Here is a 27492-nt window from a genome sequence, read left to right on the forward strand (position 1 = left end):
TGCTGGGTACATTCAGAAGTTTTATTTATCTTTTCATAATCACATCTAGTCCCATGGAATGAGTCCTTATGAAGCAATTTTCCCCAAATTTCCTCTTTTAAAAAGATTTAGCTTTGATCAAGTCTTTAGTAATGCTTTACTTGTGAATCCAACCATTCAAAATACAAAAATTCAAGGTGACAGGTGAAAAATCTGTATACAATTACAAAATATAACAAATTTTAGTTAAGAAAATTGAGTACATCTCCATGATGCACTCCTATATTCAACTCCAGAAAAATAAAGATGAAGTTGGGGGCTTCTCCAATTTTCATATGTTTCAAACCAACCTGAAGAAGCAGCAGAGTCCTTGGTCCACACAACCAAACAGTAACAGAAACCTGCACCCAGGTGTGGCAGTGCTCTACTTAACTCTGCAGCTTTGCTATTTCTTTTTGAACTCTCCATGATTTCACTCCATCTGTACACTTTTTGGTACAAACCAGATCAATTACTTCCAGCTGCCAAGTTGCAGTTACCTGTTTGCAGGCAGCATAACAGAGCACCACTACAGTAGTGAACCATATCTCTCTGGTGAAGGGCAGCCTCTGGACTACCTGACTCTTCAGCACAGGAGAGTATCACTGAATCATGCAATTTTCTTTACAGAATATAACTAGGCAACACTTGGGCATTTAACTACCACTTTATCAAACATCATCAAATAGAGAGGCAAAAAGCTCCTTATCAAAATCACAATCCTCATATAAAAACATCCCTGGCCTTACTATAGGCTGCAAGTGTTCCCCCTGCCCCCAAACACTCCAACCCAGAAATAATTCCTTGCAAGAAAGAACACTTCCAGAGATACAGAGAATGATAAAGACAACCACATATCCAGACATCTAAATTTCAGAGACCATTTTGAAAGGCAGCAAAGTGAGTATATTCTGTAATGAATTGTTACAAAGAACTTTCTCTAGCATGTAAAAAAGAAGCATCCTTTGCTCAAGTTAATTATTTTAAGTGAGAAATTTTAGTCAAGCTAGAACATGGTTCCTGGTCACCTTAATACAGATTCAACTGAGTCTTAACAGCCATTTTAGTTTTGATACATTCTGGTGGGACACCTATCAAGATTGATCAGGTTTGACGGTCATTCCCTGAAAACAGCTCACCGCCCTGCTCACCTCAAAACAGCTGGCAGCTGCAAGTCCCTGTTACAGAATGCACATTTTCCTCAGCTGTATCGCTCTTCAGTGGTTTGTTGCCAGAATCCCTGAGAAAATGTCTTCACTCCAAGGAGAGAAGGCAATTCAGAAAATATAGAAAAAGTCAGAGAATTGTAACACATCAGTTTTGTTACAGAAAGGATACTGCAAAACAACTGTGTGTTATGAAATTGACCTGCAGTTTCATTGAAGGAAGCCAATACAAAACTTCAATTAAGCAGGGCAAGGGGAACCTGATTTTCATGTACTTACAAGATTAATTTTTCAAAGCTGCATTTTAGAGTACATACCATGCTGCCTTATCCTTTCCCCTTCCTCACCAGGTCTTTGTTTCATATCAAACTCACAAGACATCCTCAGACCTCTGTGGCATTTGGAAATTGATCTGGGAGCAAGTGAGCACCACCCTGAAACCTGCTGCTAACCACTAAAGCACTCAACAGCCACCTGGTAGGCACTTTTGTAAAGATCAAGATTGAAAAACATTGTTTTCTTTCTACTGTTGCAATTAATTTTACTCAAATCTCCTTTCCTCTGTCTGTAGCAGCACCTAACCTTCCTGTGACAAGGCAGTTCGGCCTTGTTTTGCAGACCTGACCAGAAACTGGTCTTTCTGAAAAGCACTATCCCTTGGAAGTCTAGCACCATAGCTCCATCAGGTGCCTAAACCCCTCCTCATCCAGAAATCTACTCATCTGCTGCTGAAATGAGGTCTGACACACAGCAATGCCACACACTGCTGGTGCTCCACTGCACCAGTCCAGCAGCCTTCTGACACTGCAGTGAGCACAGCTAACACCACAGGTCAGGTTTAGTGTTGTTGCCAAGCTTTCCTGGGTTGCAGTGCTGGACGGTGAACTTCTCTATGGCTTTTATTGACATCTGTTCGCAGATGTGTATCTGAAAATTGCATCCCCGTGAAGCCGGGTATGACAGTGTCTACAGAGGTAGGTCTGATGCCCTGCTTATTGCTAGACACCCAGGGCTGAAAGTCGGCCTGGTTATAGCCATCTTCATTTGAGTGCTGGAGAAGACCTCGGTATGCAGAATCTGAAAGTGGAAATGTGCGAGGCTCCCAAGGCTGTATGTTCTGTGGAGCGAAGAGGAGAGAAATTAAAAGCCTAGAATCAAGTACTCAAAGAACGCTACAATTCCCATTTCCTCCCTGTCCATGCCAATCTGCTGAAAGACCAGCAGATTCAATTTGTCAGGATGCCAAAGCAAAGCCAACTTTTCAGAGCAATGAACACTGTGCGCTATTCACACTACTTCCAGGATTACCAGTTCAGCTTTCCATTGGTATCAAGAGCCTGCTTTGCCATCTCCACTGACATTCCTTGTTTTTCATAGTCTTTTTATCTGAAAAGGCTTTCAAAGCAAACACTGTGCCCTTGAGCCCAAACCAAGGACAGATCTAGTACGAAGTACAAGACTGTGCTTCTAAGACTTTGTAAGACCATCCCTAAGGAAGAGGGGAAGGAACTCTTCTGGTAGTTCCAGAATTTAATCCTTAAAGTTAACTCCTTCTGCCAAAAAGCATCCCATGATGTGTGCAACTGTCTGAAACTATTCACTGTCATGTAGGTGGCTCAGTCCAACCTACTGGGAATAATCTCAAACTCTGCATCAATATTGGTTTAGAATGATTTAAACTACAACACAAAAAAAGAATAATTTAACACACTGTGAATGCTTTAACCAGCCCAAGTCTCAGCAGACACACAAGCTGAACTGTCTTTTGAACAGTGTGAAGCTCATATAGCTTTCAGAAAACTTACTTTATATACCAGTAAAATTGGTTTAGAAAAGAACACAGCTGACATTTGTTACAGCATAACCTCACCTGCACTGCTTCATCCAGCATTTCCAGGGATGATCTGGTACCTTCACTGCAAGACAGCACTGTTCTGGTCTGACTGTGGACAGAGAGGGATTGCAAACTGTTGCAAGTCTCAGGGCTGCACAAGCCAGTAGAAGCATGCACATACAGATGATTAAGGCCATTAAATCCAGTAACTGGAGATGCTGGCTGAGGCTGCCCAGCCCATCGGCTGTCTGCTTTGTTGGAGGACCTAAAGCAAAGTAGTATTTGGAGCACAGTCAGTTATGTACAGCAAGGAACGCAAATAAAAGTAAGATCACTGTACAGTGAAAAATGTAAGCTTTATCCCCTCCATACAAGGAGATGAGATCATATTGCCCAATTAGTGCTTTAACTAAGTAGCCCTTTTGCTCCTATCATCTCTTCAAAGAACATCTCATGACTTCTTGGGCAATCGCTGTCCATTTCACTCATCCTGAGCCTGAAGAGAACAACTAAGCATTAAGAGAGAGTAAAACCTCATGAAAAGAAATAAGACAAAACCCCAAAAAACCCACACCAGCTACGAGAGACAAAACTGCTATAGCTGAAGCTGTCTGGAGGTATGCCAACATTCTTCCCCAGTGTAACCACGCTATTTTGGCCTTTTTCCAGACATATGGATTACTAACTGTATGACCTGTCAGTCCCCCTCCCCACTCAACTGCTCAACAACTCGTGAAAATATCAGACAATTTCAGCTCTGATAGAGACAGGGATCTCAAATATGAAACAGATCATTTCAAAAAAGAACAGATCATTCTTTGTCCAGGCAACAGGTAAAAAGATAAGGGAGATGCAGCAAATGAACAGAAAGCAATCTCCATAGCAGTAAGTTCTGTCAAACTGTTAAGTAAACCAGAGGAAAAAATGGTTGGGAAAAGTATGCAGTACTACAGTTAACACAAAGCTCTCAACATATGAGCCTGAGCTTAGTATGAAGCTGATTTTTAACAGGACTGTGACATGCTGCATTACTATTCTGCTAATTAGGCCCTATTTTAGCAATATTTTGTTTTTATTATGTAATAGACTAATTCTATGAGCAAAATGATGAGCAACTAAGGATTTCTTCATTCAAAAGTAACTTCTTGAATTGGGATCTCTGTACAATTTAAAATTAAGAACAAATAAAGCCACCTTATTCTGTGTCTGCTAGCAAGAACAGTACCTGCTTCCCCGCTTATGGGAAGTAGCTGTGGCCCAGGAATCCCAGCAGGCTCGTTCAAGATCTTCATATTTGGAGTGATGGCTGGAGTACATCTTCTCAGAAGTATCCTCCAACTACGAAGAGAAGTTTTAGCCAAATACTTAAAGCATGAAAACTTGCCTGCAGGCCAAGCCTACTGTTTTAAAAATCCAGGTAAGCAATATTCAACCCATTCAAACCATCTGGGAACCAGCACACACACTTTGTATCACTACCTCATTTTCCTACTTTTCATTATGTACTGAACCAGGAACTCGTTTGTCAGCCCGAGTTGTCCGGAGACAGATGCAGGCTGTTGTATGCACCGTATAAATAGCTGCCAGGGGCATTAAATCACACACAATGGAAGGGTTTGTTCTGCCTGCAGCTAGCATCAGTGACCCACAGCTGACATTCCTAACAGCTGACATGCCACCACAAGCCTCATCTCTGCTGCCCTTCCACTGGCTTCAGACGCAGCTGCGTCAGGCAGAATGGAAGAGCATTTCATACAGCAGCTTTGCTTACTGGGCTGGCAGAATTTATTAACTGGGCAAGACTGGCTCTAGCGCTCCCAGTGTACCATTGGCACCTTCTCAGAATGGCTACAGACATTTGAGACAAACTGACAAAACTGTTTTCTTACCTCAGAGTCTGCTTGATTGAAAGGCTCCAGTTCCTTAAGCTCCACTATCCTCCAGCTGCAAGAGGTAACACAAGCTAAAGATCACTTCAAAGAAAAACACATTTGGTACTAACATTTAAGTCCAAACAATACTAATACTTTTTTTTTAATTAAATGCCTTTTTTTTGTCCATTAGGAATAATTTCCTTATATTATTTCACTGAGGGGAACAGTGCTCATTCTGGCCAACTAAAGCCATTTCCTCCTGTCACCCACAGGAGAGAGGATCAATAAGGCCTGGTCTGTAGGTACCTTGGTACTACGATCTCTTTGTACTGAGGCTTCTCCACTCGAGTGGCAGCTACCATTGACATGGGGATCACAATGTTGTCAATGTCGTAGGAACACACTGCTTTTCTGCTTTTTGAGGACTGCTGAAACACAGAACAAGGAGAACACCCCACGCAGAAAATTAATGTTGGCACAAAAGCATATTTGAACGTACCACAGAATACAACTTCTCTGTAACAGCAAGTACAGTGGGTTCTTTCCACTGTCACTGGCATTCAATGATATTTTGGTCATGTCATGCAACCTCTGGTTCAGTTTATTCCTATATGAAACAGGATAATACTTACCTACCTCAGTGGGTGGGATTTCACTTATAACTTTGTATATATTTCGGTCATCCCTGTAGCAAAAAAATTGAAACAGGCAAAGAAAAAGGCTATGATGATGATTCAAGTAGTAAGAACCTGTCATTCCCTAGACTAAAGGAGCTGTACTTGTTTTGCCTTGCAAAATAAGGTCTGAGAAGGAAAAAGTAAAAAAAAAGTAAAACCATAGAAGAACTCTACTTTCTTGAGGCTGAGGATACCGCTGTTGAGACAACAACTCGAAATATCACAGCATTTGGGCTGGAAGTCACAAGTATTTCCAAACTAAGGAGCAAGGCTCTGGAAAAACATCCTAGGAACAGTGGGATGAAGAGACCCCTAAATTATTTTGAGATGCATTTTGATCATTTTGTGAAGAGATCCATATATTGTGGTTCCCTGCAGAGCTGGAGATTAGACCTGCAATCCAGAATGGAAGTGTCCCCTTTATTTATAAGCCAAAAAGTCTTCAAGACACTACAGTTCTTTTGTTCTTTCTCAAACAAGCATCCTTTTGTTTCTAGGTGAGAGGCCAACCACAAATTGCAGTTCTTGGTGGCCACAAGGTTAGCTATGGTTTATTACTGATGTGATATTCTTTAAAAACCTTAATAGACACAGGATTACTCAGAAGCACCCTTAGAAATCTGGAAGCGGAGACTGTACCTGAAAGAGCAGCTTACAAGAGAAGCAGCCAACTCACAAGTTGAACTGTTAAATCTTCTGTGCACCAAAGAGGGAGAACAGCACTTGCAAAGAAAGCACTAACTATGTGGGAGCCATAAAACCAGAAAAATGAGTAGCCGATGGAAGTGAAATGGGTATAACAAGGACTGCAGGCTCTGTGGAGGAGCTCACTACCCCTTTTTACAGGAGTCATAGAATCATTTAGCCCAGTGAAGATCCACAAGGACTGTGCTGGTCTCCATGAGATGGACCTGAAGTACAAAACAGTCAAACGTAGAAAAAGCTTCTTAGAATCACAGAACCACTGAAGTTTGAAAAGACCTTTAGGATCATCAAGTCCCACCATTAACTTAACACTGCCAGATCCACCACTAAACCATGTCCCTAAGTGCCACACCTACACGTCTATTTAAATATACCCCCAGGGATAGCGACTCAATCCCTTCCCTGGGCAACCTGTTCCAGTGCTTGACAGCCCTTTCAGTGAAGAAATTTTTCCTAATCTCCAATCTAAACCTCCCCAGGCACAACTTGAGGCCGTTTCCTCTTATCCCACCACTTGTTACTTGGGAGAAGCGACCGACCCCCACCTCACTACAACCTCCTTTCAGGTAGCTGTAGAGAGCGCTAAGGTCTCCCCTCAGCCTCCTTTTCTCCAGGCTAAACAACCCCAGTTCCCTCAGCCGCTCCTCATAAGACTTGTGCTCTAGACCCTTCAACAGCTTCGTTGCCCTTCTCTGGACATGCTCCAGCACCTCAACGTCTTTCCTGTAGCGAGGGGCCCCAAACTGAACACAGTATTTGAGGTGCAGCCTCACTAGTGTCGAGTACAGGGGGATGATCACTGCTCTAGTCCTGCTGGCCACACTATTTCAGATACAAGCCAGGATGCTGTTGGCCTTCTTGGCCACCTGGGCACACTGCTGGCTCATATTCAGCCAAGCTGTCAACCGACACCCTCAGGTCCTTTTCCACCAGGCAGCTTTCCAGCCACTCTTCCCCAAGGTCTGTTTCTGTCAATTAGACCTAACAGTTACCTATAAGCAAAAAGAAGGGAATAGTGGTAACAGTAGCAAGTCTGAGCCACGTTCTTCAAGGTCACCTTTGCTCAACATGCTTGGAGAGCCAGGAATTACTCAGTGCCTTCCTAGAGAAGGGGTTGTTGCACAGCATATTTTTTAATCCTCCGCTACCTCTAGAAAAACAAGAAAATGTTAAAGATCACCTCTTTGCTGATATTCCTGCTTCATGGGGGGAAGTCTGTAGCAATTAAAAGTCTCTACTATTAATTTGTAGCCAAATAAAACTGTAACATTATGTATATATAGCTATTTGCTTACAAAAAAAGAAGGAATCTATAGAGTATTGTCAGTACTAAAGGTGAAACCAACCAATCTGGCTGGGGAAGTAGTGCTGCAGGCACCTAGCCAGCAGAGCACTGCCTGAGGAACAATGAAGCAAGTAGCTGTTACTAACACCAACATCCAAACTGCATTTCCCAGCAGTCCATCAGCAGTAATGACCCTTCCGAATTCCCAGTGAGTCAGCAACCCCAAGGCAATGCTCGGTAAGAGAGGTATCCCCCAGTTCCTCTCCAAGGCTACTCCCTTGTTACAGATTCATTTGCCACAGCTTTTGTTTCAACTCACCACTGCTGGGCTGCCAGTGAAAGGGATCTGGCTGGAAGAAGGGGCTGGAGGAGTCTCTGGGTGCAAGGACAGTGGGTGGTGCAAAGAACTGTATTTATGTGCCTGAGGACTGGAAACAGGAAACCTGTGACTGGATGTTCCTTCAAGCTGCCTTCTCCCTTCAAACACTGAACCTGTTAATAAAACACAAACAGAAAACCCAAGGTGAAGTCAGGCTGACTTAAAACCGGTTGGTGATGTTGCTACCCCTGTAAGGTCACCAAACCTGCCCCGGGGAACAGAGCGGAAAAAACGTCACCATTAGAGAACAAATGTACAACAGAAGTCTCAAGTGAAGCATCAACGCTCTGCAGCACTGAAAGATGCTAGCCCAAAAGTATTACTTTTGGTGGGCATTTCCAAAAATAAAGTGGAAGGTGAAGTAGAAGTTACAGCCATCAAGAACTGCACCTCTCAGTCCAAAATATAGCCACTTAAAAAAAATATCTTTCTTCACTGTCAAACTGGTCAGGCTGGTCCTATTTCTAATGATCACTCTGATGACGAACCACACTGATTTTAAGACAGATGTACCCTTCTCCATGAAGTTCTATATAACCGCAGCTTGATATGCTTTTTCTACATCAGTTAACTTGTTATTCTTTCTTCCATTTGCAACTGGCTTATTCCATGCTGAATAACACAAATGGAGCAGTCTTCCAAACCAATTGTGCCAAATTAGTCCACTATTCAAATCCTTCTTAAGGATCTAGCTCTGTGAGGCTCTTGGAGAGTTAAAAATATATGAAAAAATCATCCTACATTACTGCATCATCCATTAGAACACACTCTTCATGGCAGGTGTCTACACCCCCATACACGCTGCCCATAAATAATAATAGTTTTTCTGTAGTCTTGTGGCTAAATAGTTGAAAAAAGGAAGGAGTTATAGAAAGATAAATCAGTTAAAAGTCAAACAGCTGCTGACCAGGTGATAGAATCTACACTGGTGTGTTATTCAAACATCCTCTAGTAGGTTACTCATATTCATTCAACACTAGCCACCTGCTTGTTCTACCTTCATTACATCCTGAGCTGATTATTGGAAGGATATCTCCAGAACACTTCTCTTCAAAACCAACATCCTTCCCCATTCAAAGCTAAGTAACCTCAGCTCAGGCTTATTAAACATCATTAAATCAAGTTGTAGCTCTGATTGTTAGGGCCAAACGCACAAGCTGAGGCTGCTGATGTACTTTCAGCATGGCAGTTGTTTTGAGGGGGGGGTGTATGCGTGCTTGTTTTGTGGTGGGTTTTTGTTGTTGTTTTTAAATACTATCTGGTTTGTTCATGGTAGTTTGCATCAGCAACCACAGAACCTAAAAAGTATTCCAGATGCAGCAACTGTGTCCCCTAAGAATGTCAAGAACATGGCCAGCTTGCAGTCCGCACATTATGTTACTGTCAAAAAATGAATTTGGCTTAAAAACATGCCTTTTAAAGAAAGTCAAATGGAACACCAACCCTAGTTCATTTAAAAACTAGGATGTGTTTTAGCTGGGTTTCCCTCTTCCTGTCTTGAGTTGTCTGTCACTTAAACTACTGTAGACCATTTAAAAAAACCCCACAACTCTGATGGACCAATGAAAAAAAAAATTAGGCCTTCCAAAACAGCAAGAGCAGCATGCAACTGGAGCAGCAACTGCTATCACAGCAGAAAAAAAGATGCCAGAGTTTTGGCAGGCAAATACCAATCTACTCTGCTTTCAAATAAAGGTTCATAAAAGCTTCTTTTTGGGGTTGCTCATTCCCTTGAAAGAAACAGAGAATTGCAATATTTATTTATTTTGAATAAGTTAGCTGAGGCCAGTATTTCTGTGTCCTGCCAAGAGGTTCAGAATTTCTGTAGTCTGCAAGATGCTTGACTCAGTCACTTAGACATTACTATAGCACAGAGTTCAAATTATCTTCCACTGGAAGAAAGGGAGCCACTTCCTCCACTCCACCTTGACTGGTTGCCCTCAAGTACTGGTTAAAAGCCCACATTTAGTTTAACTTCAACTCAAATTCCATTTTGCTTAACTTACGGGAGGCATGCAGGAGCGACGGGTGTAGCTTTGGGAACGTGCTGTTAGTTGGATCTTGCTTCTTTCCAAAACGGGACATCTTCAGAGTCCTCAGTTCACGGCTCAGTAGTCTAGGCAATCCATCCTCTCTTAGTAAGGTTTCAAAGTGCAAGTGGAGAGGGTTGCCTGAAAGTAGGAAAACCAGATTATTTTGGTAAGCATAAAAGTTACCTCTTTTCACATACAGCACTGCATACACATCCTTAGCAATTCACACCTGTCAGTACTTCAGTAAACAAATGAAGTGACACAGGTAACTACAGTAAGCATGGTCGATTGCAGGCTCTCTCACCCCATGTATGCTGTGACAGAGTGAACAGGATGAGCATGTCCCCAAAAAGCAGCCTCTGCCCTGGCCCTCTGCAACCTGCCATGCTACAGCCAGAACCTGACACCTCGCCATTGAGCTTCTCACCCTTACGCTAACCTGAATCATATTCAGCTACGTATTACTTGTTTGCATCATTATTTAATGAGCAGAGGTGAGCTTGTACTTTGATTTTAATGATAAAAGTATTTTTGGAGAGATGCTCTCATAGTTGCACAGTAGAAAGTGTTTTCCTCACTGTCCCTTAACCTACTTAAAAACTCCTTAGTGCACATTCTTTCTCTTCCACGGTTAAAGGCACTAGCACTGCTGCAGCCACCATCATCATTTGTTTAAACAGAAACTAAATGTTAAGATTCCACAGAGCATAGTTCATAAAGCAACCACAGAGCACATCTAGAAGGCCACCAATGTTTAAACAACAGGAGCTTAGACTCAAAACAGTGATTTCACACTCAAAGCTGGTGCTCATCATCTACCAAACAACTGCCCCACAGCCTGTCAAAGTCACCATTAGATTGAGTCTTTCAAGTAGCCCTCCAGGACAGGGTTTTAACAGGAACTTACAATAGTTGTTCTGGCAGCCTCCAGAATTAGAACATTCCTTGCAGAAGACAGAGAGCTGATCCTGAAGAAGTGCCCTAAGCTTACATTAAAGTAGAGATAGCAACTGCCTCAGATGCAGGCCAAGACACAACGTGGTTTCCTAGGCTCAGAAATCTCTACGGGCTGCGTCCTGGGACTGAAGATGTGTGTCTGGTTACTATGCAGAACATCACTGGACATTTTTCGTTATCCTCTAGAAACACGCTTACAACTCTGTCAGCATATTTTTAACCACCCTGCATGTAAGGAGGAAGAGCAAGGAGGGCAGCGGCACAGCAAGGGATCCTCTTCCACATTATAACATGTGATCTACTCACCATGAGATAAAGAGAGTATGGGGTGGAAGCCAGAGTCCAGGAGGGCTACACGCTCTTCTAGGGACATGGTATCAGGGTCTATTGTCTGGACAGAGGCTTTGCAGCTACACAGGATGCAAGAGCTGGGCCATTCACAGCTGCACTTCACAGTGAGAGGTTTCAGTGGCTAGCAGAAGAAAGGAGATCAAACACTTTAAAAGGGAAACGTGCTTCAGATTTAAGTAAAACTGAAGTTGAGATCCAGTAACTCCAGTCTGCTTTCTACAGCTGCACTAGTTTCCATTCATTAAAAAAGCAAAAGCCAGGCAAGTTAACTGTAACCAAGCCACAGATCTGCAGGATGAAAAACAAAGACCCAGGATCAATGTTAAAACAGTGTGCAAGGGTACTATCACAGGCTGTTTCTCCTTCTGACCATGGATGAGCTACCTTATAAAAATAATTCAGTGTGTTAAGGAACACATTGTGTTATTCCTTACTAGTATTTCCAAGCCAACAGAGCTGCTCCTCTGCAACTCCAGCAAAGCCTAAACACTACTAAATATTAGTTATTTAGCTTAAATAAGTTTTAAACAGAATGAATGTCTTAGAGTCATAACGTTGTGAGATTCAGTATACAGTTTGTTTAGCATTACTTCGTGCAAGTAGCTAGATTTGCGGAAGCCTTAGGCTGCAATCTGTGAACTTTTGCCTAGATATGCTGCACTTTTACCTAGTTAAGCAAAAGAGGGCCTGCAGAGCCAGCACAAACCAGGAGACAGGGAGGCTGCAGCCACCAGCAGAAGCTGCAGCTCGGCAAGATTAGAACAGTTAACGGCCTGCCTGGAGACAGAGAAGGAATCCAATACGGTGTTAGAAGACCTCAGACCAGAAATCACCATTGGACCAAAAGGCACGCAAAGAGAGCATGAGGGGCGGGGGCATAGATTGTAAGGGTATAATTGCCCAGGGATTTCTTTGTTCGGGGTACCTCTCCAGAGGCACCCAGCTCAAGCTGTTTTCTTCTGGCTGTACCATCTGAATAAATTATTTTTTAAATAAAGTTTCAATGCCTGAGATTCTGCTACAGGAAACCTAGGGTTCAAACTGCAGGGATTATACCAGACACCTGTACGGCACAAATTACCTTAATATTTAATAATTTTCTTTTCAAAACAAACACCTTTGCACCTTTTCCCATCCTGTTCTTCCTTAAAGGCTTTTTGTAGCTCTGATGCTTCCAAAAGCCTTGATAAAAAAACTGTTAGGCAAGCAATCCACCACCAGCAGCATCTATTACTCTGACCAGTATTGTCTTATTTTGCACTTTTCCTCACTTGCCTATTTGGAGTGTAAGCTGCTACCACAACAGCCCTGATGTCTTTGTTCCACCATTTTTCCCCACACTGTCGCTAAGACACACGCGGTGCCCCTTCCCCATCAATATATCAGGTTCTGCAGGATCAGTCAAACCAGAAGAGGGAGCATTAATAATGCTTTTACCTACAGCCTACGCAGACTGAATTCAATTGTACTGGCTTTGCACTCTAGTGAAACAAGAGATCAGACTGGGAAAAGTAACACAACTTTTAAACTTTTTGTCTTAAATCTGCAGCTTGTTAAATACTTGTTACTTGTAAATCAATATTTGAGGAAAAGGCTACAAACAAGCAAATAAGATATAAGCAGTGTAACAAACCACCACTTGCCATCTGACAGATGTTACCACACACATTCTTTGTCAGAATTAATACATTAAACATCTTTTAAATCATCAGGTAACTCACAGCTAGGTGTCCAAGGAGCACTTAGTTCATCAGGCTTGGTAGCTCAGCCTTCAGACAACTACAACCCAGTTATACTTGCTCACACACCAGCTTGCCAAGTCTTAACTAAACTAAGGTTATATATTTCTGGGGTTTTATTTTTGGGTGGGTGGTGGGTTTTCTGTTGTGGTTTGGGATTGGGGTTTTTTTGGGGGTGGTGGTGGTTTATTTTTCCCTGGGCAATTCCAAGGTAATCAACTCCAACAGGTAATTACCAGAAGATTGTTGCCCATGCAAAAGTCTGAGGTACACTCTGGTCATTGTTACTCAAAAAAACCTGCTGCCTTATTTTTAAGAAGAGAAATCTAGAATCAGTTTCTAAACCACAATTAGAGAACTCATTACTTTTTTGACATACCTAGGAATTTCTTCTAAAATTCTACATGAATTTTAGAGAAGTGCTCAGAAAACACTGTACTAAAAACCAGAGACCAACATTATGATAGTTTCTGCTAAAAATAAATAAAACCACACGTTCTAAATAAAAATGCAGCATAGCTTAGTAACCACATGGCAAAACTTTCACTTACCTTCCTGCTGAAGTGAGACACAGAGGTAGTTCGGACAAGCTTGCGCTTGTTGTATTTGCAAACTGGGCGGATTCTAGCAGCAATGCAGGTATTGTCCAACACAGAAACAAGGTTGTTAAGTGGGTTTGGTTTGCCAAATCTCTCTGCAACGTTCATGCTGATCAGAGAACTGCTGCTGGAGGAGCCAGTACGCCAACTGCAACCAAATGAAAAGCAACTCACTCAGAGCAAGAGTAGCAAGTTGTAATTCTGTATTTATTATTGCAGCTATGACGCCCAAAGGCTCCTTAGTATTTACATCAGCAGCTAGGGCTTACCAGTTTTGTTCTCATCACATTTTTAGTCTTTGCTACATTCTCTCTCAAGGGGTATGTAGATTTCAGAATATTTCATTCTCAACATAGAAATGGACACTGAAGGATCTTAACAGCTATATTTTCATCAGTTAAGGGTAGAAAGTCTTAAAGCCACTGCAGATGTGGTAGCTGCTACTAACACGTGCTCTTTTTCCAAAGACCTTCAGTCAGCAGCCCAATCTATCATCTGATAATAACAAGTAATTTACTTCCCATAAAAAAAGATAGCCATTAAACCTAAGAACATTGGCAAACATTCTTTCCATTTCTCTCTGTTCACCATGGAGTTATGGTTAAATCTACAGTTATATTTAAATATAAGCAGATACAAGTTTATTGTCTTTCAGTATATTCTTCTTCCGGAACCATCTGTAAAACATTGCCTTTGTAAAAGATATTCTCTTTTTGTAATTGGTCATGTGTTCATATTAGCAGTTTAAAACTTTATTTACCCATTACATTTGCTGGTCCCAATCAAGCGTGATAATTTTTTTCTTGGTTTGCATAGCAAATGTTCCAGTAAAATTAGAAGTTTAAAATCTGTATCTTTGTCACGTGAACCAGAAAGGTTCTAACTGGCTATTACAGCTCCTTGCTGAACTGCAGGACTGCCGGGCAGAAATCAACATCACCAGACATTGACCTGAGGTAGTGGTTGGTGACAAGTCTTTAGAACAAGAAAAAACCCAAGCCTCCTCGCCTGCCCATTCTTCATGAAATGACAAGTTGCTGATTTACATCCAAGTTAGATCACTCTATACTGTTGCCCATTTGTTTTCAGTTTATAAGCCAAATCCTATTCAGCTATAAACATATACACATGAGGAAACAAATCTGTAGAAAAGATGTGCTTAAAGAGACCCAAATTTCCCCAGTGACCTCCTCTTAACTGCACAAACCAGGAAGATAAAATTTCATGGACAAGTAAGAGGCAAAGTGCAAGTGAGAAATTATTCCACAAAAAATATATACTACTGACGTTCACAAGTAAAACCAAACTAGTTCTATATAACAGGGCATGATGAACCTCTGAAGTCTATACCAGATCTGCATGAGACTATTCTTTCCCAATGGCGTCATGCCTCCTGTTGCCCTACACAGAAAACACAGGTTTGCAGCAAAACTGGTATACATATTTTGGACCTGAACAATTCCAAACCACAGTAACTTCCACAGTAGATAGCTCAGGTAGTGGGACGAGGTTGCTGTAATGAGATGTCACTGCCCAAACCTGAAGGAACTTACTGCCTATGGGATCCAAACAGGCCACCTCACCTGAAAAGTGACTATTTAAGAAGATGTAACAGCCAGGAGGATTTGTCTTGGCCTCCAAAACCAGGCCACTGCCCTACACCTTATTGCCACTCTTGCTCCAGGTAAGCGGAACAACAAAGAAAGGAGAAAATCCTTGGCCAGAACCACAGTTACTGGGTTCATCTCCATCAAAAACCCGTACTCACTCAGTGTCTGCATCTGCCCTATTGTTATTTGTCAGACAAAGAAAATTAACTTGTAATGCTAGGGTTTTTTTAATTGTATAGCATTCCACACCTGAATAGCATAGGAAGTTACAGACATGGGTAATTTTATTTGCAATTTCTCCATATGTCTACTTAGTCTCACAAAATAGCCTTAGATTTCCACTGTGAAGTTTTAGTCAGGAGTATACCCAATGATCCTATAAAAGCTAGAGATAACCAGACTAGGAAAATCCAAGATATATTTTCAGTGTATCATAGACGACTTGGGGTATAAGTGTCTCAGTGACGTTTTGAAAGCTTAACTCTAGGTAATGCTTTTAAACTTGCATTCAAGTGTCCCAGACCTTGTAGTCTTTTAAGAGCATTCTAATGAAGTCTCACCAAAGCCTCCAAGGGGCTCTTGTGAATAAAAATTGAGATATTTCCATTACCTTGTGTGTTACACAGGAGGTTCAATGTATCAAAGTTGTATACAGAGAATTCCAGGGCTCTTACTCTACCGACTGCTGAATAAAGCTCTGTATTAAGAAAGTTTAAAAATACATGGCACAGCTTGTAAAAGTCCATGCTTTCAAATCTACACAAGATACAGTTTTCCTTCCAAGAGAGGCAGAAGCTTCAAAAGCCATTATTAGATTAATAGAAACAAGACAAGCAAGCTACTTCAGACAGTGTTTCCAACACAGAGGATGATTTAACTAAAAAATCTGAAGAGAGAAAATATTTAAATTTTGGGATCATGTTACATTGATCACTCCTAAATGAATAGATATAAGACAGATCATACTACACTGCACAGGAACTATCCACCGGAACTTATTTTTACAAGTTCCAAAATGGAAATCCTGATTCCGAGTATATGGTCAAAGACCTTTGGTTTCTTCCCTGAAAAGGTCCAAATGAATTCCTAGTATATGAATAATTCCAGTTTGGGTACTTAAGAGTTTCACACTTATCTTGGCATGTGAGCTGGATACAACCAAAGTTCTCAATTTTTCCAGAGTCTGCTTATTAGGGAACTGCCTCCCAACACAAGCACCCAGCCAATTCTACAGAAGAGTAAACAGCACTGAAAGAAGTCTTAAAAGCATTTAGGCACCAGAAGCAAACAGGGCCATTTCTTTAATATCTTAAGCACAGTCTCTTCAAGTTACACTACTCGTAACTCTTCAAGTTAACCTGAAGAAACTGTGCTTAAGATATAAGTGAAAACACCATGTAATGCTGCATTTGCAAAAACAGGCTACAGTGATGCATGATAGCAAGTTTGAATTGACATAACCAGACCTAAACAAAAGAGCAAGGGTCTTGTTACACAGCAGAAGATGACAGGTCCAAGGACTAAGGTAGAACAGAAGGGTCCTAGCAATTATCCTACTGGTCTCTGGCTCCTGGTTTCACACCATGGCAATTGTTTCAGACAGAGCAGAGCAGCGGTTGTTCAACCTATTTGTTCAACCTATTTGCAGCACAGCAATCTACCATCATTCTCGACAAAATCAGAACTTCACTGGCTCCAGCAGGTCAATTTAGAGATTCACATTCTTTCTAATAGGACTATTAATAACAGCCTGCCCTATAAGCAGACATGCATTGCTGATGAGGGAATATGGAGGTGCTCCTCCCAGGGGGCAAGTTCAAGCTGCTTCTACTTTTTCCTCTTCAGACCTTTCATAGAATTAGCTGTTAACCAGAGCCAGGCACTGGAGGCCTGGCAAGAGTTTGCATTATACAAAGAATAGTGACTACCTGGTATCCCTGCCATCCCAACTCTTCAGCCTTTTGGTTTTTCACAGGCAGAAACATGCACTACCAATTCAGTTTGTTTTATCAAGATTGGTAACTTATATATAATAAAGTATACAATGCCTTACTTGCAATGAAGAAGATTAATTGCAAAGGGAGCAAGCATAAGATTTCATGGCATACAGAAGCAGAAAATAGTATTTCAGCTGGGTTTAAGATCACTACATACTTCTTAACTCTTCAAGTATGAAAGAGACCCAATACACCACACTGCAAATAACTGTGGATTAAAATAGCCATTTAAACAGATTTAGACTTTTATAATTTGGTCTAATACTTCCAGAATCCTCTGGATTTCTACAATATAAGTCAAGGGAAAATGAGGTTTATTATCTGCAGAATTAGCCCAGAATAAAAGCACAACTACTAAAGTATCTACTTTCAGAAGATTACCGATCTTGAAGCTCAGGACTAATCTGCCAAGAATTTGTTAACCTATCAATCACTGCAGCAGAAACACAGAACTAAGTGTCTGCTTTGAATAATCCATACTTTCTGTTCCTTCATTCTACTGCAGTCCAATGAATTCTAGGCTGAAACTACCACTGTTAAAATGCAAGCTAGTTTTACTGAATGAATACAGCAAGAACAACCTTTACTGGAGCCATCGATGAAAGAAAAAAACCTGTTGCCTAAGCAAAACACAAGATGTTTTATTTCGTTAGGGAACACATCAGCCTGAAGCCTCTGCATGTTGTGATTACTCCAATTCCAAATCCCCAAGACTAAAGCTCAACCAATTGATTATAAGAGCATCAGGTACCTCAGGAGAAGGTGCTGATGATTTGCAAGAATGATCACGCTGGATCAGACCAAAGGTCCATCTTCCCATATTGCTCAGTATCCTGTGGAGCAGCTGGGATAAGAATGGGTAAGGAAAAAGGGATTCAGAGAAGACCTGGTGCTCATCGGGAGTTGTTGAAAGCCGTTCCACCCAGCATCAGCAGCCTGCCACTCAGATGGCACTGAGGAAGAACACAGCAACCCAGCGACACAGATGCTTCACATTGCCAGGCACATCCTGCCACGAGCAGGTAAGTCCAGGCCACCAAGTGCCAAGGTGCCTCTGAACACTGGGAGGGTGAAAGCAGCTCCCTGCTGTGCTAGTACAACATAGGCAAGCCGAGGCTTTGCACAGGACTGTCTGTGCTCGAACTGCTTGTTCTTCACACACCACAATGACAATAGCAAGATGTGGCCCAGGAGGATCTGCCTATATTAACAGAAGAACACCAGGTAGGTGGCTCTGCATGAAACAAAATGCAGTGGCTCTGAAGGGATGACTAGAAAATGAGTATAAGAATCAGGCAAGTACATACGATACATACCCTAGCGTTCTAAAGAGTCTCTCCCAGCACCTTTAGCTCAAACCACACTTAGCTTAGGTAGTCCCAGTGTATTTAGCAGCTTTCAGTGAATCTTTCTACCACACAGCAAAATGGAGACTGTATTCAGCTTTTTCAGGAGCTTCACAGAAAATGGAATGATGATGACGACTTTACAGAAAACATAAGGAAAACCCCACCAGAAATAAAAGTGGTAAGTACCCCAAACTTTACTCAATTTAATTAGCAACTTGCCATAAACTTGATGACATATTTGTTTGAAATGATGCAAACTACAACCTAATCGGTGCTATTCTGATGTTGAGACAGCTTGACTGAAACACAGGATGTCAAGGAACACTCAACAGTATGTATCTTCTGAGTGGGCTCCAACCTTTTCTCACTTTCAAACTTCAAAATTTTTTCCACTGAAGTGCCAACCTGCCTTCTTGGGTATGTATGCCTCCTTAAACTAAACTTGCTCATCTGTCTTTTGAAGATCCCTTAAAGTCTACAGGCATCCAGGACCACAGACTGAAAGCCTTCTCTCTAGATGTAAACGAAGTTGACAGGGGAAGGGGAAAACTCATTTGAGACCCTTCTTTGTAAGAGAAGGCTTGAAAGGCCACTGAGTTGCAGCGGTGTGCTTATGACAAAGAACTGAGAAAGCAGCATGCATCTGGTGAAGGAAAGGAACATTTTCTTCCTAAGACTTCAGCACAAGTTTCACAGTGTTATTGTCTGTACTGGGTTTACATCCCTCCCTCCTATCACTGCTTTATACAATTTATACAGGATCAGATACAATGAAGAGGAGAAGATTTTGGCTTTTTTTGGAAGAGGCACTAATTCCTCCCTCTCCCAAGAATAACATGGCAATAGGTAGAGAAATCTTTACAGAGGTGAAACACATGGGAAGGAAATAAGATGAAAAAAAACTCAAATGGAACAGCCTAAAAAGCCAAGAAGATACCACAAAGCTAGACATGAAAATGGACCAGTTGGAAGAACAGCATGGTAAATCATTGGGACAATCTGTGCATTTCACATACTTTTGAGGGAGCTTCTCTTAACTGATACATCCAGTACTCCATGGGATGAAAAGCTTATTCAGCAATTCTACAGACTAAAGTTTGCCTCTTGCTACGGAGCTTCTTGAAGACCACTGACTGCTTGCACAGGACATGTCCTCAAGTATTAAACCAAACTGAATGCTAGTTAAACACTGAACAAAAGGAAAGTTCCCAGTTTATTTAAAAATTACTGCCCCCCATCTCTCCCCAGGGTTTAACAAAAAATTGATCAATAATATGGTTTTTATTACAGATTCAAGGCTCCATAAAAATATGAAGACTTAAAAGGCTAAACTCGAGGTCTCTCTTCAACACCAACAAGACAGGTAAGATTGACTTCTCCATATATTGAAAATTAATAAGCAGAAAAATATGTTCTACATTCTACAGGAAAGACACTCAAAAAGCTCAGAAATCCACTCATTAAAAACAAAAATCAGGTCACCAGGATGCTGTACAGCATTCAGCCTTAATCCACACAGGCAAGGTACACTTTGGTCATCTGCGTATAAAAAGGAGGTAACATCTTCCAACAGGCTGCCTACAAGACAAGGCAACATCACCTATATATTTGGCAGTTTTGGGCATTTCAAGTACTTATTTCAAATTTTTACAACTGAACTGAACATACAGAAGTCTTCTAGCTAAAGTTCCCTTCTTAGCCACTATCACCAATGCCTTAAATATGAAATTACTTTGATCAACTTAAGAGGAGGAGAACTAACCAGTTAAACACTCTGTTGACTTGGCGGGGTGACGTGACACAGGCTCTGAGGGATGCTGAAGACCCACTGATGGGGGTGCAGGAAGGACTTTGACACACAGTCTTTCCCAAAGACTGTGTAAGATGAGAGGTCTGCAAGAGAAAAATGAAATCGCAAAGTCAGTAAAGCTTAATGAGATGACGACTCTGAAGGATGAGGGCAGAGAGGCAAAAAGCCCAGAAAGCCGAAAGAGTAATCTAAGGAGCATTCTGCAGTTATAACACCAAACTTAAATAGGCCCAATGTAAATAATCACATGCAATTTAATCAATCACATTTCAAGCAACAACCTCCAAATCAATCTAAGTTCATATTTTAAATGCATTCTTAACCATCACGAAGTATCACAGAACTTTTATTTCTCTGTTTTATAAGCTGGAGATTTTCAGAGCAAGACGGCCTACTTTTTGAGCTATTCTGCTTTTTCAACTAGACAAAAAGCTTATACTGTACCAAAAAATGTACTAAATGCTGTACTAATTTCATAGAAACTTTTCAACATTTTAATGAAATACTAATATTAAAGAATATTTGATGGTTCACACAATTATAAACTCACTGGACATGATTTTGAAGTATCAAAACCAAAATACTTTTTATTTCCACACCATTAAACCCCCATACTTTGTTTACTGTATGTGTATATCTGCAAAGATAAAAGAGCAACATAAGTAGTTTTCCCTCACACTGAGGTATCAATGTCACGGCTTTGTCAATCACTTTCCACAGACCTTGCACAGTAAATTAAGATTCACAGCAGATTTCTGTGGTGTTTGGGGTTTGGGTTTTTTTTGTCTTGTGGTTTTGTTTTGCTTTATTTCTGTTTAATTTTGGATGACTAAGCATACACAAAAGTACAAGAGGTTTTTTAAAAGCAAAAAGGTGAAGCAAGTTCAGTTATCACGTGTCAAATACGAAGAACTGGTAAACTGATATCAGCCGATAAATTACTATGAGAAAAAATAGCAAAAATGAGTTTTAAAAAAAACATTAAAATAGTATATTAAAACCAAGTTATTTGATGTGATTTATAAATTTGCTTCCATCAATCATACAGCTGTTGATTTAAGACTTGGTTTAATGAAAGTTTCTTTCTTCGCTTCTGTCACTGCAGAATTGTGTTTCTTGATTACTGACCTGCTTCTGCATATTAAACAGGAAGTGGGAGGGAATGCCGTCTTCTACAGGGCACCTTGGGATAGAAGATGAAGGCAAGAGCCACTTATTCTTTTTGGAGGTCACTAGTGACCTAGAACCCAGTTGGCCCTGCTTCTTCATTAGATCTCCAGGCTGCCAGTCACCACCAAGGACTACTGGGCCCTGGGGATAAAAAGCAACACTGAATTCCACTCATGGAAGCCACAGCACAACAAATATTTCTTAAGTATACTCTAAAAGGGAAAGAAACAACTTGAGTTACATTTCTATGGCAACTTCATTAATTCAAAATTTAAGTGTTCTCTGTAACCTAGAGAAAAGGAGTTTGTGCTGGTTTCAGCTGAGGTAGAGTTAACTTTCTTCATAGTAGCTAATATGGGGTATGTTTCTTCATAGTAGCTAATATGGGGCATAGTATTCATCCTATCTATTTCTACCATAATGCTTCTCAGATATTGAAGTGAAACATTAAAAGGTCATGGCCTGGAAGAAAAGCATAAAACTTGAAATCTCAGAACACCGTGTACACATGTGCTTTAAATGATAACACTTTCCAGCAGGCATTGAGGCTTAAATGGATTTGTGCTGGAAACAGCGTTGATAACTCAGGGATGTTTTAGTTACTGCTGAGTCAAGGCCTTTTCTGCCTTTTCTTTTCACACCACCCCACCAGCAAGTAGGCTGGGGGTGCACAAGTTGCACAAGAACTATCCTCTGCTACCAATACCATATTGCCAGCTGGGGTTAAACCACAACACAGTTTAAGGAGGAAACGTTACCAGGCCAACATCAATGCCATTTTTCCTAGAAGAGCTGTCCACAACCGTGGCTCATAATTAACATGCTGGTTTCAAGGTCCTCCATCTCTGCTCACAGCTACAGGAAGGTATAACTGAGATCAGCAAAAAGGAAATCAAGGCATGACAATGCCCACCGGACATTACTTGCTCAGTATTATTGGTCATGGACCAGCAGACATTGGTGACTGATATTGTAGACTAGACTATTCAGAGAACATAGACTAGAGTAACATGGCAGTAATCAATGAGTATTGCTCAAAAGATGACAATTGCCATGAAGAACACCATCCTCCCTTCAGATTATTTCATTTCCGTTCTTATAATGGGTCAGGAGAGCTGGCCACTCTGCAGTTCAGTTTCTCCTGCTCCAGTCACACATATATCCTTCATCCTTACCAGCGTGTGCCTTGTGGCACACGCACAATGCTCTAACACCAACTGATTTCTCTTGACAATCTTCTCTGTACTCAACAGTAGCCTGATAGTTTCTCACACCAGCAAAATGTCCCTTCAGTAAGAGATCAGTAGAAAGGAGCTGGAAATTTAACATTCCTTACAGGGAAATTTAATGTTGTTCACTGTGTAGTCTACACTTTATAGCACCTGTGGTATAATTACACACATACTTGTGAATGGAAGAAAATATTATGCAGAACAACTAACTTATTTCATGCATTTGCATTCATGTCTGTATAAACATCATAATTGCTTGAGAACAGTAACTGCTTTACAGTAAATTAAAAGATAATCATAAGCTAATCTAGTTAAAGAAATACTGAAATACAGCCAAGATAAATTCCAGTTACTCAGAAAATATTCAAAGCATCTAAAAAGTTAGTATTCTCCTTCATCTCATTGTGCTGCATTAGAGACTAATGTTATGAAAGTCTAGGGCCCTTAGGAATCATTATTTTCCATAGCATTAGAGTAGAATCAAAGAGCAATTTAGATCAGAAAGTAAACCTGGAGGTCATCTAGTCTAAGCCTCCACTCAAAGCAGGTCTGACTAACCCTCTCATTGGCAATCCTAGCCAAGAGCGCCAATAAATTAAGGCTTTCCTCACTCAAGATCTTGCAGGAGCACCTACAAAAGTGTACAAGGAGTAAGGCTATATAGGCGCTGCTCTTTACCCTTGCGAGACACACATTATACCCCAGTGGAACAATAAGCTTTAAATTTATCAAAAAAGTCATCCAACATGTTTGATTTATAAAAGCTGATGCAAAAGGAAAGGGCATTTATCCAGAGAAGATATACACATATGCAATGAGGACAATAATTAAAACAGTTTTCCTTCCAGACAAAGAGCAGGAGGAAGGAAGACACTCAAGCCAAGTAAAAATCCTCACAGTCTGCTTTTTTCCCCCCAAAGTCTAGGGAAATGAGCTTTGCTGTTTACACTGAAAGCCAAACAGATTAAAATCATTTCAAATCGGAACATGAGAGTAATTTCAAACATTCAGAAGCACCTTGAAAGAATCAACTCAAGTGTTTCCAGAGACTTTTGCAGTAGACTGAGAGGCTCTCAAAAGGGAAAACCCCAAAATGCATTTCAAGTTTTGAAGATGCAAAGCTTTGTTTAATTTTTTTCCAGGCAATCTAGTCACACAGAAGTAAATATAATTCCAGTCAAGAAATGAGTATTCATCCTATCTATTTCTACCATAATGCTTCTCAGATATTGAAGTGAAACATTAAAAGGTCATGGCCTGGAAGAAAAGCATAAAACTTGAAATCTCAGAACACCGTGTACACATGTGCTTTAAATGATAACACTTTCCAGCAGGCATTGAGGCTTAAAATATAAATGGTACCTGCGAGTACCTCTGATGGTACCCTAGCACTATGCCAGTTTAGAAACCAACACTTGGAAGGACCAACTTCATTGCTTATGCCACTGTGGAGCCCCATTCCATTACTGAACTGCTCTGCCTGGACAAAATGATGAAATGAACCCCCCTCCCTCTTACAGCAAGCTCTTACTATGATCTTTGTGAAGTAGACAGAAGTCGCAGCCCTCAAAAGATAAAGGTAACACCTACTGCTATAGGACTAACTCAAAAGCTCTCAGACTTTTCCCCCTCACCCTTGTTTCTACAGAGAAAATACCATTCTGCTAAAGAAACAGCCCATTAATAGCTTCCAGAGAACCTCCCAAGTCATAAAACAGAAGGCTAAAATTACCTTGGCAGCACGAAGTCGCTTGTAGATATCTGTCTGCTGTCTTATTCGATACTCCAGATCAGAGATTTGAGCCTGCAGCCACGTCCAACGGCAAATAATGGCTGCTCTCTCCATCGCCCACTGGCACTCTGCATGGCGATGTCTGAAAAGCAAAAGTTTGCTCATGCTTATCACTTAAGTAACAGTTTCAACACTACAAAAAATAATTTGACAGAAATTGAAGAACAATTTCACTATTAAGAAGCAATTAAGAGTTTGTGGGGGATATAGGACAAATTAGCTCCCCCCCCACAAATTCTACCAATATCTAGCCTTAATTTACAACTCCTATCCCCAAGATAGAGTGGTCAATACAATTCAACTGTGCAACAAAATTTATTAAAAAGGAACAGGTATCATTATTTTGACTACCACAAACCAATGCAGGAGTCTAGCTCTTTCTTGGTAAGCGCAGAAACAACTTCTCTCCTCTGCAGATTTGGGGGTGGAAGTCACAAAAACAACTTCCCAAAGGGATGAAGTCCTAGCTTGTGCTGCTGACCACAGAGCAGGACTAACCTGTATTTGTGACACTCCTCAGAGCTGTTTGTCTAACGAGTTCTTAAAAACCTCTACTGACAGAAATCCCGTATGCCCTTCAGGAAGGTACCCCAGTGCTTCACCACCTCAGCTACAACATTTTTAGTCTATTGCTTGAATCTCTGCTGCTGTAACAGAAGACCATCACACCAGTGCCATGTAGAACACCCGATTTAAGACACCCACACACAGACAATACTTTCTTTATACTCAGAGTAAGTATTGTCTTCACTGAAAGTTACTGTTTGAATGAGGGTTTACCAAACAGTACCATACACTCTAGTGGGTTCAGCAGCCGATGTGCTGTGTTTAAGCATCAAGCACTGTGCAGTAACCTTACCACCCTCCCAAACAGCATCTCTGCTTGTCAGTCAGACCCTTCAGGCTACAGCCAGCCAAGCAATGACAACCCAGACTATGGCACTTTAAGGAGCTGTCATGCCTAGCACAAACAACAGCCTGTAGCACCTGCTATAACACTTGGCATGTGCATTATACCTATAGGGGAGAAAAAAAAGGCAGATAAGATCCCACATCTAACGAGCAGTTTGAATTTCTTTTGCTGAAACAGAAAAATCACCTTGCATAACAACAAGTTTTTTCATAATTTTAGTATTATAATTCCAGTTATACTGCTTACTAAACAGCCCCACAAACCACTATATCACCACGAACTGAAGCGCACAAGCAGAGTTTATTGACAAGAGCTTTTCCACAGAGGGAACCATTTGATGCATGTACATTCTCGATCCACAATGGGGAGTTTTAATATGCAGTTCTGCATTCAGTGACCTAGGGCTCTGGGCAATTCTCAGTGGCAGCACTGTGGAGGGGAGAGCTGGCATCACAGCCATGGAATACATGACAAGGCATGCCTTTGTACGCTGCGTGGGATCCTACAGCAAGGTCGCTTTTATGGAATGAAAGTGTTGTTCTCTTTCAATATCTGCACCCACAAATAAATCTACAATCCTAAGACAACCTTGTGGCTCAAAGACTTCCTCAGAGTTTTATTTCTAAGCAAGTAGTCCAAGAAAGATTTCATAGCTCACAAACGCTAAATACACTTAGCATTTGATCTGAATTTACAGAGATGAAAAGAAGCACACACTCAAATAATCATAATATAAGCAAAATACAGCTACACAATAGTACTTTAATCACTTCAGAGTTGGAAACAATGGCTAATGCAAACACCACTTTACAAATGGAAGCTTATGGAAGCTTGTGGAAGCTCTGGTGTACACTTTTGCTATCACCAGTAGTCTGCAAAAAACTTCAAAAGTTTTTTAGTGCGGGCAGGAATCTGCCTGCAAAAGAATAGGAATAAAAAATTTTCAAGTTCAATTTTCTGTTATTACTCAGGACCACTCGCTTCACTATCTGAAATAATTCAACTGAAACCTCTTACGGCCAACCCCATAGTGGGTTTTTTTTGCTCTCTTCGGAAAGCACATGACTTTACCTCAACAGTAAAATGGCTAAAGAACAAAGACCAGATAACGATTAGGGCTAAAACCACTTTTGAGAAATGTTAAGAGGCTCCTTTTCATCCGTGTGGGGAGTCTGCTGTATCTGCACAGGATCAGATGTGGCTACAGGTTAAGAACTCTAATTTTAATAAAGAAACACATCAAAGAATTATTTAGAGCAATATATCAAATCTAAGAACAGAGCACTGACTAAATGAAAAAAGTCAGATCTCTCAATGAAAAACTTTGTATTTTCTTTAAATTAAAGCTTCTAGAAACAATTGGGAATCAATGTGAGCAGAGAGATGAAACTCAGAAGGGGCCCCAAGCTAAGGATGCAGGCTCGAAGCAACTTCAAAGAGTCCAGTTAGCACATCAATAAATGAGAGTCTTCCGATTGACAAGTTCATGCCAAAGGGAAACCAAGCCACGATTTGACTGACCAAACACCTTGTAATTAGGCTTTTCCACAGGAAGCTTAGCTGATAGGCACTCCTGAAAACAGACCAACTTTTACTGATGCAAAGATGCTGTACATTCAAAGTACAGTTTACCATCCAGCCTCAAATCTGGTTTATTGCAGACATTTCCATTTAATTTAGTTTTTGAATACTACCATCTTCCTCTTCCAAAGATCAGGGTGTTGTGGTTGTTTTTTTTTTTCTCCTCCATACTACAGCAAGAGCATGTTGTTTCAAATGGAGCATCTAATCTTTTCTCTCAGTCTTCAAATAGGGCAACACGACATTCAGAAATTAAGGTGAACAGGCCTACTTTACTAGATAAAAACAAGCACTGTTCAAAAGCAGCTAGTAAAAAAAGCTTAAAAGTAATTCTGAGCTAAAGACATCTAAAAAGAAATTAAATAATAGGAAAGAGTTTTCGGCTACAATTCCATTTGGAATTGGAGAACCGCCAGAACTC

At 40.9% G+C, this 27492-nt stretch overlaps 1 protein-coding gene across 5 annotated transcripts in view; it reads right to left on the reverse strand.

Moving 5' to 3' along the window:
• LOC104323689 (KAT8 regulatory NSL complex subunit 1-like) overlaps nucleotides 1–27492 on the reverse strand; it is a 36248-nt gene continuing 8756 nt past the window's right edge. For 2 of the 5 annotated variants that reach the window (XM_069778447.1, XM_069778450.1), the window contains exons 2-13: nucleotides 24518–24659; nucleotides 21512–21694; nucleotides 20336–20466; nucleotides 13570–13765; nucleotides 11235–11400; nucleotides 9945–10109; nucleotides 7879–8051; nucleotides 5199–5320; nucleotides 4908–4962; nucleotides 4244–4356; nucleotides 3055–3283; nucleotides 1–2301 (exon numbers count right to left, since the gene is read on the reverse strand). In XM_069778447.1, coding sequence (XP_069634548.1) covers nucleotides 2023–2301; nucleotides 3055–3283; nucleotides 4244–4356; nucleotides 4908–4962; nucleotides 5199–5320; nucleotides 7879–8051; nucleotides 9945–10109; nucleotides 11235–11400; nucleotides 13570–13765; nucleotides 20336–20466; nucleotides 21512–21694; nucleotides 24518–24659 — 1954 coding nt within the window. In that variant the 3' untranslated portion in view covers nucleotides 1–2022. Of the gene's footprint in view, nucleotides 2302–3054; nucleotides 3284–4243; nucleotides 4357–4907; nucleotides 4963–5198; nucleotides 5321–7878; nucleotides 8052–9944; nucleotides 10110–11234; nucleotides 11401–13569; nucleotides 13766–20335; nucleotides 20467–21511; nucleotides 21695–24517; nucleotides 24660–25436; nucleotides 25780–27492 lie in introns of those variants that run through there. The other 3 variants (XM_069778451.1, XM_069778449.1, XM_069778448.1) reach the window with 3 other exon arrangements.

This window comes from Haliaeetus albicilla, chromosome 2 (assembly GCF_947461875.1).
Source record: "Haliaeetus albicilla chromosome 2, bHalAlb1.1, whole genome shotgun sequence".
Classification (NCBI taxonomy): Eukaryota; Metazoa; Chordata; class Aves; order Accipitriformes; family Accipitridae; genus Haliaeetus; species Haliaeetus albicilla.